At 37.9% G+C, this 14,002-nt stretch overlaps 1 protein-coding gene across 2 annotated transcripts in view; it reads left to right on the forward strand.

Moving 5' to 3' along the window:
• The window catches only part of babam2 (BRISC and BRCA1 A complex member 2), a 71,041-nt gene that overhangs the window by 1,856 nt on the left and 55,183 nt on the right, over positions 1-14,002 (forward strand). The window contains exons 3-4 of one of the 2 annotated variants that reach the window (XM_063909486.1): positions 194-270; positions 6,017-6,111. In XM_063909486.1, coding sequence (XP_063765556.1) covers positions 194-270; positions 6,017-6,111 — 172 coding nt within the window. Of the gene's footprint in view, positions 1-193; positions 271-4,493; positions 4,896-6,016; positions 6,112-14,002 lie in introns of those variants that run through there. The other variant, XM_063909487.1, reaches the window with a different exon arrangement.

Here is a 14,002-nt window from a genome sequence, read left to right on the forward strand (position 1 = left end):
TATAATAGCAAAACACAGTGAAAAAGCCTTTCTTTATAGTGAGTACTTTAAATACCATAGTATCTGTACTTTTACACAAGTAAAACATCCAAGTATTTCTTTCAGCTTTGGGTTTTATGAATCATAAACCTTGCTGATGAATGTATTCTCAGGCTAGTAGATTGAATATGTCTTTTGTTGTTTCCATGTTCAGATGTACATCTCTGACCCCGGGTCCCTGCTGTGATCGCTTCAAGCTTCACATCCCCTACGCTGGAGAAACGCTGAAATGTGAGTAAATGCCTCGTCGTCCTATCTCCTGACAGTTGAATCTCAGTCTGAAGAGCCTGAGAACACTTTTTTGGAAGTGTATGAAACAAATCTATTAGCAAACATTGCTTTGCCTTATTATTTCACCAAAAGGCAGTAAGCTAAACTAGGGGTCAGCCGAGGCTTAAATCAGGCTTGTCCGTTAATCTTTATCTTAATGTATTCCTAGATTGATTTTTTTTGTCGCTGATTGAACAATTTAATCAGCGACTGCAAAAGCCCATTTTGATTTAATTCATTTTTTGTGCACTAAATTTTAAGTGCCCACATCATTTTTATTTGCAGGCGTCCCTCTGGGCTCAGGTTAGTTGATTGGTCATCTAAAACAATGAGTCTGCACTGAAAAAAGAAACACAAGTGCAAAATAAATTGAGTTTCAGCTGAAGAATAACAAAGATCCTTTTTTAGTTTTTAGAGTTGATGACTAATAGTAGGCTGGTAACTTCAGGTCAACAAGCGCTGAAGTCAAAACTAGTGGATAACTTTGAAAACACTTATTCAGGAAACTTAAAGGGGCCCTTTTATGCTTTACAGGGTTCTCCCTTTTCTGTAGTGTGTTATTTAGATTTTTGAGTTGAGAGTGTCTCTCCCACACACTCCCCCTTTGGCTGAAACCACTCGATTGTAGTCCTTTCATTACCTCATAGTGACATCATTATGTAACAATCACACTTCTATTGGCTATTGTCCAACACATTGAACAAATAATAATAAGAAAGATAAATAAATACATTTCCCAATTTGGGATCAATAAAGTACATCTTATCTTATCTTATTTTTTCTTGGGGGGCATGACATCTCTAAGTGGTTAACCATTGAAAACAGAGCCGGCCAGGTAACCAATCAGAGCAGACTGGGCTCTGGTTTCAGACCGAGGAGGAAAAGAGGTGCTGCAGCACAGGCAGTATGAGAAAAATAAAGACCTTTTTGAACATTAAAGCATGGAGACATGTCCCAGTAGAGATACAAAATACAAATATGAAACCTGAAGATGAGCAGAATATCTCCTTTTAAACAACAAAGACATCACAGAGGGAAAAAGAAAACAGCGGACATATTCTGTAAGGTATTTTAGTCAACTATTAAGACTTTCGACAATTAAAATACCTTATAAAATCTCAGTTTGACTTGAACAAAATGAATGATTAACCAACGGCACCGTGGGAATGTTTTTAAATTGCAGTTTTAAAAGGCAAGACCAAAAGCACCCACAGGAATTCTTTCAGTACAAAAAGAAGAGGAACGTGTTTTGTGATGGTGATGTTCAATCAGTGAGAGGATGGCAGTAAACATCCTGTCGTCGGTGCCACTGAACTTTTACTGGAAGGGTCTCCCCACTTCTGAACCAAGTCCCCACATCAGAGACTCACATGTATGAACATGCGTCCTAAAGTTAAGTGATTATGATCTTGACTGCTTATGTGGTCTACAAAAAACCTCAAAAGCTTCATGACACAACTGTGTTGGGGTGACTCAACAGATGCATACAGTGCTTGTTAAAATATGCAGTTATCAAAGTAAATGCACCCATTATTTTACACATTTTCATTTAACAAGACAGGGTCTGCCATCCATATTGTCACCCACTACTCAAGTCACAGTAGGAAGTCTTGCCTATACGTATTGAACTGTTTACATTTGAAACAGTGGAAGTTTTTGTCGCTTGTCTATTGGTCTTAGCAAGTTAATCTCAGCTTCCCAGTTGAATTTAATATCACACAGGATCCTGTCACTGTTAACTGTTTATTTTTGTAAAAAAATGGAACAAGTCAAATAAAGTAGATTTGATGAAATCACTCTTTTAATCTTAAATATTGAGTTAAGATTAAAGATAGCTGTTTTTGCAGTTTTTTAATATGATAAATAGTGTAATAGTCTATACAGTGGAGGAAATAAGTAGGCCTATTCGATCCCCTGCCAATTTAGTTAGTTTACCCACTTACAAATAAATGAACAGTCTGTCATTTTTATGGTAGGTCTATTTTCACAGTGAGAGACAATATATATAAAAAAACAAAAACAGAATGTACATTAAAAAAAGATATAAATGAATATGCATTTAATTGGGGGAAATAAGTATTTGATCCCCTTGCAAAACATGCCTTAGGGGAAGGAGGTTATCAGCCAATATTCTACGATACATGGCCCCCTCCATCCTCCCCTCGATGCAGTGAACCGCCCTGTCCCCTTAGCAGAGAAACCCTCCCAAAGCATAATGTTTCCACCTCTATGCTTGACGCTGGGGATGGTGTTCTTGGGGTAATAGTCAGCATTTTTCTTCCTCCAAACACGACATGTCGAGTTGATGCCAAAGATTTTGATTTTGATCACCTTCTCATTAACTTTCTCTGAATCATTCAGAGGATCACTGCCAGACTTCAGACGGCCTGTGCCTTCTTGAGCAGGGCTGCTGCAGGATTTTAATGCATTATGGTGCAGTGTGTTACCAATAGTTTTCTTGGTGACTGTGGTCCCAACTGCCTTCAGATCATTAACAAGTCCCTCCTGTTTAGTTCTTGGCTGACCTCTCACCTTTCCCATGATCATTGATGCCCCAAGAGGCGAGATCTTAGATGGTGGAGCCCCAGATTGAGGGCGATTGATGGTCATTTTGTGCTTCTTCCATTTTCTAATAATCAAACCAGTTGTCTCTTTCTCACCAAGCTGCTTGCTGGTGGTCTTGTCTTCTATTCCAGCCTTGTGCAGGTCTACCATCTTGTCCCTGATGTCCTTAGACATTAGCTCCACCATGATCACAAGATGTCTTTGGTCTTCCCATTGTGGAGAGGTTGTACTCTGATGTATTGACTGTGGACAGGTGTCTTTTATCCAGGTAAAGAGATGACATTTATTTAACCGGTCCTTGGGAGCCAGAATTTTGTTGGTTGCAAGGGGATCAAATACTTATTTCCCCCAAATAAATGGAAATCAATCTGTTTCTCACTGTTAAAATAAACCTACCATAAAAATTACATATATATATTTGTTATAGAACATGTGCCCTTATAACTTGTCAGGGGGTTTTGTTCTTTAGTTAATGTACATATAAATAATACATATAAATTAAGATGTGGCCTAATGTACAACCTGCAGTTAATGATGCCCGGTCTGCAGTTTAGGAACATAGAGTTGATCATTTCAAAGAAGTTATGTGTATAATGTCGTATTGGGCTGTGTATACAACATGTGGTTCTGCTTAAAGGGGAATGTCCACATTTAGCAAGGGGAAGTACGCTTTGCTTATTTAGCAAAATTGTAAAAGGGATTTTGACCTATCTGGAGAAGTTGTAGCTAGACTCAAGGAATTTGTGGACGTAAGGCTGAGCACGGAAATCATTTAAAATATTCCTTATAATGTGATGTAGCCATGTCATTTCCCTATCTTTACCCTAAAAGTGATACAACCTAATATATGTCAAAGGTTAGAAAAGGAGTCTATAAACCTTTGCACCTGGCAAACAACAGAAAACAGGGCACTGGCATGCAACATGTCTGCAGCTGTTGTACAAGTTGTTGTGCCTTCCTGTGCTTTGGCCTGAGGAAGAGCGTTTGTTTAATCAAGGATGCAGAGCCGCAGGTCGGTGTCTGCCAGTCTATGGACCTGCGTGCAAAAGCGAAGGCACACTCTATTAATGCAAGCCCAGCCCCCTTCCACTTCACTACCGAGGCTGGTTCTGCTAAACAACAATCTTTGGTCTTTGTTCTTGTACATATTACTCCCTCCTGACCTGAATAAAATGCCTGGCTGAAACAGAAGACTTTAAGAAGGCACATTATGCAGTGACTAGACTGCACTTTTCATGGCTGTCTGAGGCTGTATGAACAAAGCAATAAATGAAAGCCTATGTAACCTGTAGAGGTTGCACTTCCATGACCCCCCCATTTCCCATTGGAACCATGCCAGTACATCTCTGACTGGCTGCCAGTGGTTGGTAACGGATCTTCAGCCCATCCTCTTGTTTTCTTGTTTGACTCTTCTCAGCTGGAAAAAAAAACATGTCCATATGTCTACTTTTGCCTCCTCTTGTGGCCTCAGGAACGGCAAAAAAAAAAGGAGAACAGGACAGTCTTGCAGCACACAAATAGAATTGTGTAACATTATATCAGAACACTGTGAACCAACACAAGCAGTGAGTTATGCGATCACATTATAATAGTCCTGACCCTGCTTCAGCGAAGGCCATTTCCTGTCGATTTTTTGTAGATACATTAAAACAAAAAGTACTACTACTTAATGTGTGCTTTATTAAAACTACAAATGCAATTATTTAGACAAAACACCCATTTTGTAGGTTCCAAGGAAATGCTCAAAGTTTGTTGATTACAGTGCATTTGTAAATCCGGGTTTCAAAAGGGGTGCTTATCCACTTGCATATAAAGGACCGTTTTTTGAAGAAAGCAGACACACCCCAACAAATAATAAGGACATGAGGAACCTTTCAAATTCCCAGCGCTGGAAATGGTTCAACATAGTAAAACCAAAGTTAGTGTTCACCTCAAGACAATATACAATAAAAGGAACTAAATAAACTCAACATCAGTGAAATACAGTATGGTTGAACACCCAGAAGATAAGACGGTTAAAGGTAAGCCTTTGCAAAATACTTTTTAAAGAGCCCCCTTAGTGGGTTCTAGATGAAACTCATAGAGTATAAACATGTTCTTTGAAGAACCCAATGGATTGGTTCAATGGTACGTGAATACTTATAATAACTTAATTTACCTAAACAATTTCCCAACTTTGGATAAATAAAATATCTTTCTTTCTATCTAGATATTCAAACAGTATTTAATTGTATTTCACTGTACAATATTTAATCTTACATTCTTTTCTTGTATATTTTATTCTATTTACATGTACATAGAATCCTGCATCTACTTGGTCACTTTCAAAATTCCCTTCATCATTTAGCTTATTGTAGTTATTTTTCAGACATGTACAGCCATGGAAAATATATATATAAATATTTTTTTTATTGTATTCAATCAACTATTTTTCTCTGTGTTGAATTCAACAAACACTGGAATGGCTGCCATACATGTAGAGAGTGGTCTCTATGTTCTCCCGAGCTGTATATAGTTAACTTCCTCGACACTACTTGTAGACTGCTCTAGCAACATAACCTTCACTATTTTACTCTAATCTTACTTTAATTTATCCTACTCTGTTTCATTTTGCACTATTCTTATTGTGTCTTATGTCCTATATATAATATGTTGCATTGTTGGAGGAGCTCAGGACCTAACCGTTTCATTGCCATAACTACACTGAAACTACTGTGACAATAAAATCCGTTGATTCTTGAACCTTGAAAATGTTCCAGATAAAACCCCCACAGATGTTCCCAGGCAAAACAGTTGAAGTTATGGGTTCTCCAGTGAAAAAACAGCTGCTTTGACAAGCTATTACAGGGCAGAATCAGATTGAGGTTAATTTAACAGCTCCCACTACAGTTTTGCTTTTCTAGCAGTGGGATAAAATAATTCTCCTAAAACTACACAGAATGAGGGGGAATGACACATTTTAATAATGAATGACAATTTTTTTTTGTAATTTGTTGAAAGAAAATGAATTTTTGTTCTCAGACACGACATGACTTGTTAAGATCCCTTACAACATTCTGGTCATTTTATAGCACACAACATGAATGAGTATTGTCCATGGTAGTCGATAAGGTAATCCATTGTCCTTTCTTTTTTTCCCCAGGGGACATTATATTCAATGCACAGTATCCAGAATTGCCGCCAGATTTTATTTTCGGAGAAGATGCTGAGTTTCTCCCGGAACCTTCAGAACTACCGGTGAGTATCTCCACTCATTAGAATCCATTTTTGTGGACTAAAAGACGTTCATTTATTGCATGTGGTTTATTTTACGGTGACTATATGCTTTATTTTATTACCCTGTTGCACAAGAAAACAACGTCACGGTTTGTTTTTGTCCTTTTTTTCCACTTGCTAAAGCCAGGTCTTTTCATTTTGTTTTTTACCGCATTGCATGGTTCTCCTTTGCATTACTAAATGTCAGACAGACGGGTCAAATTGCAGATCAGGACTTCAGCAGTGGCGCATACACCCTTTGTAATAGCAAAATAGCCACCATGGGTGTGCACTGGTAAATGGAAATGTTGCAATAACTGGCAGTTGTATTACATGATTCTATGCCATAAACTCTGTTTTGACTAACTGGTTATCTGCAAATCTGATTATCTCATTCAAGCAATGATTCAATAGCAAGCTAGCCCAAACAGGATAAAGGAAAAATATTTTTTGCTTGGAACATGTTTTTCAACCTACCTTTTATTAAAGTCTATAGATTACCCAGCACTCAGATGATAGGTATTAATAACGGTTAATTAAAAAGATTAGGAGGTTCATGCTAATGCTGGACTTCCTGGAAATGAACCTATTGTTGTTTTTAATGTGTCAAGTGATGACATAATGTTAACCAGATAAAAGTATGAGATAATGGGATCTTGACTAATTGGACGTGTAGTTTCAGAGCTGGATTTCAAGATTGCATCAGTGTTGTCGAGGTGTGGTTCTAATGTTTGTATAGAAAGACAATCTGCAGCAAAACAAAAAAGTGTTTTTACATCACTATAACTTCCAGAAAACCTGTATTTGTGCATGAACCACAATCATTTTCAGCCTTAAACAATTATTTTCAATGTTCAGATTGTGCCTTTTCTCTTTCAAAGTAATATATGTCTTGTTAATATTTTCTTGCATTTTTAAGGTTAGTTTTCAGATTACTCTAGAATCCAGTTAATTTCAGAGTGGATTTAAACTGGTTTAGGTCCAAGGTCCGTAAAACTCTTTTTGTTTTGGTCTAGAAGTAACGTCAACAAAACACAAATGCGTAAAATAACTTTGCAAGTAACAAAAGGTGTAAGTATCAGAACGAAAGCTCTAATTTATTTTTGTATGCCCTTCCCTACCAGGGCATTCTGGTGTCTCTCGAGATTGATAAGTTTTACCCTCACCCTTTTAAGCAAATATAGCAACGACAAAAAAAGCTTTTAGATACAGTACCAGAAGGTACTGTATGCATACACCCATATCTTTTAATCTTTCTGCAAAGTCTGCATATAAGCAACTACTGTAGGTTTAAGGTCAGGGACACAAGTCAAATATTCCTCAGATATGGTTGAACTACCAAAACACTTAGTTAAAGTAAGGATAAATGTAGTTGGGGTTAATAAACAGGCACAATTCTAATTCTGTGGCTGACTAGAACTTCGATGTCTTGCATGAAATTCAAGCCGTTTTCTCATAACTCTGAACAACATTCAAACCCGATCACTGGAGGTTCGCTTTTACCATGTATCTCATTTACAGGAAATACTGTGTTTGGTTTAGGCGAAGGGGTGCGCTTAGGTGGCGCATGCAGGAACTGGGAAATGACAAGCTTTGTTAATGAGTCAAAACATCCAAGTCTCTTGGAATTTGTTTTACGATTTCAACGTTTGCCCCTGCTGACAGAGGTTCCCGAATATCGTTGTCTCTCCATTTTCATATTTTCATTGCCTTGTTTGTTTAAATGACCTTTCTTCTTCTTTGGATATTTGTTTTTCGCCAAGTTTGATGCCAGCCGCAATAGATACAAGATAACACACCCACTTGCTCACCTTGAATGCAGAGAATAAATAGATCTATTCACACAGGGGAAAACCCGGATAGTGTTCAGACTTGGTTCTAGAGAGCTAGCAGGGTAAATGTTGACCTAATTCCTTTGGAAACTAGACCTTTCATCCAGAAAATATATATATTATTCTAGTTGTAAATCTATTAAATAAATTACCTTGTGCATTGTTGACTGGTAATTCTCTGCCATAAATGATATCAACTAGGGAGATTTTGAGGCCTTGATGGAGATCTGCAGTCTACTTCCTTGTTGTAAAGTTGCTGCCATGCACTCCAGTGCTATTTTTGAGATATCCTAGCACAGAGAAGCTAAATTCCCCTGCTTGTGTCAGAGTCTGGGAGAAGAGCGGGGAGTATTGCTCACCGTCTCACAATTCCAGCTGTGCACATAAGGGGAAGTACCTCTGCTGAGCCAGTGCTTGGCAGCCCTTCGCATATTTATTTTCCTCACTTATATTCTCGCTGTGTTATGCTGTTCATGCTTTCCTAATCCTCCTTTATCTAACTCTCTGACTGAGATCCTCCTCTCCTTCTAACACATTTTTCCTGTACATATTCAGTAAGTACACCCCCGTCTTCCTCTTTAAACTGCTGATTTCCAAGCAATTCCTTAAAGTTCCCCCCAATATCCCCTGGGAAATATAAAAAATCAGTACTGGCAGTGTGAAGGAATCATTTAAAGAGAAACAGACGAGGTGTACTATTTGGTAGTTCACAACACATATTTTAGGAAACATCTTATGTACTTATTAAAACAAACTGATACTTATTATTGACAAGTAAACATGTTGTTTAATCTTGATATATGGTAACTGTTGTCACATAAAATCCATGTGCGCTACACCTCACATTTGGCCCTCGCAAGAATGTGTTTCTAGCCGTTGTTGTCCAGTGGGGGTAAACATTAAGCTAATTTTAGGTCCTCTGTCAGTGGTTGGTAAAATTATTGATGTCTCAGCAACACATCGCTCTTGTTTACAGCCGGCCAAGGGTATCATTAGCTTCTCTGTTTAGCCTGGTGTTTTTCTCTGCTGTCACCAGGCTTTGAGACGGTTTGTTATCCAAGCTGCTGTTTGGACAGAGAAATGTAAAAAAAAAAACAACAACACTAAAACATGCATATGATACATCCAAGGGCACCCTGCATGGTACGGTATCCATATTGGAAATCTTGAAGCGTAACCTGTCCCAATCAACGAACCTTCCTGTCTTTATCCACAACAAATTGTCTTGCATAAAATCTTGTACAGAATCAACCCTCTTTGCAGATTATCATATTAAGAGTTTTTTAAGCTGCATAAACTCCTAGGAATATCCAAGTATTATTGTCAGGTCCACCAGCCATTTATTGTGAACATGCACAGTGACCTTGAGTACCTTTTTAAGCATGATATTTTTGATCCCTAACATTACTAAGCATTGTTTTTTCCCCATTTAGATAACATTTAATCTGTATTTTCCAAATTTCTGTATGTATTTTGTAACATTGTCGGATACAACTAAATATGTGCTTTTAAGTTCTGAATAATGCAATTTAATTTATAGCTTACTGTGTCTGATACAAGTCTTGCTTGAGCAGCCATTTCCTGTTATTTCCCCACCTTGTAGCTAGTTAGCTAAGGCTACCATATTGTTAAAAAAATGTCAGAATTAGGTCAATCATTCTTTACATTGTGCGAAAGATTATTCATGTTGATCGAAAGCATTTTCTGTAAGCTTCCTAATCAAGAACTCCAGCAGCCTATTCTGTCGGGCTGTGAAAATATGACATTATCTAACAGCAGCTCAGCATCCAAAGTGAAGACAGAGGTCTGTCAAGATTCTCAGTTTAGATAAAATCGGTTATCTTCAGCTTTAATTACCACATGTGTCTTCAAAGCATGGTTGTCATAATAATCTGAATGTACTCGTAAGAGTAATCCAAAACATTTTTTTTAGAATTGTTATCACTAATGTGAACAATATGTAATTGGTCCGTTATACATTTTAGCTTTTTAAAAATAGTTGGTTACATTTAAAGGAAATACAATACAAATTGTCAGTAGCAAAATAAACTTAGATTTTAGGAGTACAAAAATCCTACAATTAAAAAAACGATGTAACTTATATATCAAAAATCTTGTGTCCAAAGTGGATTCTTACTGGGTGCACAGCTTAGCAGTATTGTCTAAGGGACTTTATTGAGTCAATACTGCTGAACTTAGACACTCAAACTAAACAAAATACAACAGCAACAATAATGAAAAATCCTCAAAACCTTAGTAATTACTGAGAAAAGTTTGTTCAACGTTGAAACCACAATTCAAGAAGGAAGAACAGACGTAATTACCACAGGGGCCTTAAAAATAAATATTTTATAGCAGTTCCATGAGCAAAGTCCACCACAAATGTATTGAGGTTCACCGTTACATTTTTGCTAGGGTGCAAGCATCAATGGCAAGTGCACATTTAGGCTAAATAGCATCCAGATCACAGCTAATTGGCCACCAGGGCAGATCCGAAGGCTTGTTTTTAACTGGTCACTCATGTTAACTTGCACTAGCTCCATTAATCTATATAGCCTGTGGAAAAATCATGTGCCAGTCTAATGGGCTTATTTTGGGCAGAAAGGGAGCCATTGTTCAGTTTAACATGGAAATAAATCTTAAAGTGATTAGTGATGGCCTTCTTAAGTGTAATCATGACTTAACCACTCCGACACTTTTATAGCTGTCGACCTGAGGGTTTAATTGATTCCAGTCGGTAGTTTTAAGGCGACTTGTGAAAGATTCCTTAATTGCGGTGAACATATAAAGACTGTAAAGTTATAAATAGTACAGAACAGGCATGTTGATTTTGCCATGGGAACTGAATTTAAGTTGGTTGAAAGGTCTAGTCTTAGTGCAGGATAGTACTCACAGTACATTTGTACCACTCAGTTGCCAGTGAGTAAGGACACATAGCCAAAACTATTACAATCATATACATACATGCAACCTTTCATCACCAGTTTCTTATCGAAACCGTCACATAAGAACTATTTCCAAATGCTTATCAGGGACAACACCCAATTCCGGTCTGTCTTGTAACCAAGTGATCATTTCATGTAAGCCAAGTAGTAAGGAGTTAACCCAACTTAGTGACCGGAGCATAGAGGAGGAAATGACAGAGGCAGGAAAGGAGGGAGGCAAGCTGGAGAGCAATATTACTTAAATCTCTTGCGTAGATGTGCCGTTGCATAACGTGGTTATTTTCTTCTTCCCTAATTCAGTGGAAAATGAGGATTTGGTTTGAGGAGTGATGTTGGTATTGACTTTTGGTAATTGTGGTGTTCAGATGTTTTCCATCCAACGTTCAAAGTTTTCTGTAGACACACTATACACTTCACATATGTTCAGTTAAAGAAGCCCTATTATGTTAGGGGTTTTCCCTTTCCTGTGGTGTGTTATATAGTGCTTTGTACATGTTCAGGGCAGGCAAAGGCTGAACTCTAAGACAGAGTCTCTACCAGAAACGCCTTGATTTGACTCCTTTGTTTACTTCCTATCATAGTGACATCACCATTTAACTCGCCCTTTAATAAGCTAGCCCTCCAACACATAAATGGTGAGACATCTCGCCATTGACCAATCACAACAGAGCCAGCCAGCTAACCAATCAGAGCAGACTTGGCTCTGGTTTCAGACAGAGGGTGAAAAGAAGTGCTGCAGCACAGGCAGTATGAGAAAAATAAAGACCTTTTTGAACATTAAAGCATGGAGGCATGTCACAGTAGAGGCACAAAATACAGATATGAACCTAAAAATGAGCATGATAGGACCCTTTTAATAAACTGTATTGCCATAGTCAATCCTGTAGACATAATGCATGTGCAATACATCTATTGAGTGAATCTACATTATCTATATTTATTTCTATTCTATTGTATCACATGATTGTATCACGTCATTTCAAGTGAACCTCTAGCTGTGTTCGAACAGATTTGTCACTTGGGAGAAACTGCACTGTGGAATATTTAACAGTACATTTACTTGTAATACCTCATTCATACAGACTTGTATGTCGCTTAAATATAGCCAAAAGAACATGAAATACACTCTTTATCTTCTAGGAGTAAGTATGCAGCACATACGAACAGTTATTTCCAACTGCACCTTACTTTTTACTCACCTAATACTACTATTTGTCAGGCCCCTCTCCCACTGCTTTATCTGCAATGTATCATTTGTCTGGTCTAGACTTGTCTGCTGATGCGTGCAGGCACCAAACATTTGGGGAGTTCCCCAGTGATTTGCATCTTTCGGAGTCTGTGTGTATGTGTCCAAGAACAGGGGCTATCCAGCACTGATGCCCTCTCTAGATACATCAACATGTTTCCACTTATCCCTTCTACAGTATTGCCATGTGATGCCGAGGCAGGCTTTATGTAGTTACGCTTTACTGTATATTCCAAACACCAATGGTCAAATGGTTACTATTGCATTGTGTGGATTTGTTGTTGTTTGGTGCTGTTTTCCAATCTAGGCAGCAATTAATTAGCTCAATTTCTTTAATTAAATTAGCCATTTGTAGGTTTAACGTGAACAAGGAAATACTCATTTTGAATTGTGTAAAGAAATAGTTACTGCTGGTGGGTTCAGCATACGGATATACCGATGTTATTATCTTTCAACTTCTCCCAGGCTTGTCAAGGGACGATACATGTTTCTTTCTATTTTCTAAAAAACCCTTCAGTTGCCCCTCATTTCTGACATACGGTTTGGGTCAGGGTGATCTGCTCTGACATTTGACTGCAGTTGAAATCCTGAAATGTCTTGTTTTTTATACCCTGAAATTGGGTGTTATTTCTCTAAGTGACCCAAAATGCACAACCATTCAAAAAATCCCATTTTTGTAGATACCAATGATAGCAATAAAGCTTAGCACGCAAAAACAAGTTACGTGTTCCTTTTATGAGCAAGGCCACTCTCAATTACTTTTCACAACCACAATTGCATAATAATCCACCACCGATTTACTGTTTTAGTACAGAGGTTTAACCTTTTTCAAAAAATAAATAAACTATATTTGTGACACATTTTAAATATTCATATTTTTAAGTTAGAACCAATGTGCTTAGGGCCAAGTCTAAAATAATAGTGAGAAGGACTGCATCTGGTGTTTGTCTCTCCGTTGGTGATGATATGAATATATAGAATAACACCAGCCTTGTAAGACTTGTTTATTTTTCCACCTTTTCTTATTAAAAATTAAGACTCCTTAGAGGAATAATGGCTTCAGACAATGAGACATTGTTTGTAATTGAGATATAAGGAGAACTCCCACTACTCCATCTAGGAAAAGGAAGCATTCCCAACTATACATTACCCCCTGGTAATCCTGAATGCCAAGTATTGGTGAGCACTTCCTATCTGCTGCTCCAGCATGTCCCCTGTTAATGTTCTAACAATGGACCTCCAACCGCCCATAAAGCAGGATTATGTCAACCTGGGCATAGTGTACCAACTGTTGCTCCTGCTTCCTTCCTGCTTCATGGAATAATGCATTCCAGCTTTTATTGGAGTGTATTATTGGCAAGGTTTTTTTGACAGGTCTGGGAATGCTTTTAGTAGGCCGGCTATTTGTTTGCTATCAGAGATGTCTGGTGGAAAGCAGTTTGGCAATGCCTAAACACCAGCTGATGGATGGGAAGAAACAAGAGACATGAGAGCCAAGGGAGTGTATAGGATCATTCCTAACATTGGATTGATATTGGGCTCAAGCAGTTACTTGCATCATTTAAAGTAGTCAGAAAGTGCTATTTCTGTCAACAAGTTGTAGTGTTTTGGACACAACAGCACAAATCACGGTTAAAAAAACACTGCGCTGAGAATGCCAAGTGTCTTAAACACATGACAAGAGCAATTTAGCATGATCTTACACTTGGCACTCTCCAGGGGCGAAACAGGGTGTGAGCCCACACTTGAATTAGAGACTAACAGAGATTAATTTAATACTTGGGAGTTTTTTTTTAATGCCTCACACTTTCAAGTCTACAGCGATTTATTGGATCAGGTTGCCAGCATCT

This window comes from Eleginops maclovinus, chromosome 19, assembly GCF_036324505.1.
Source record: "Eleginops maclovinus isolate JMC-PN-2008 ecotype Puerto Natales chromosome 19, JC_Emac_rtc_rv5, whole genome shotgun sequence".
In the NCBI taxonomy this organism is placed as follows: domain Eukaryota; kingdom Metazoa; phylum Chordata; class Actinopteri; order Perciformes; family Eleginopidae; genus Eleginops; species Eleginops maclovinus.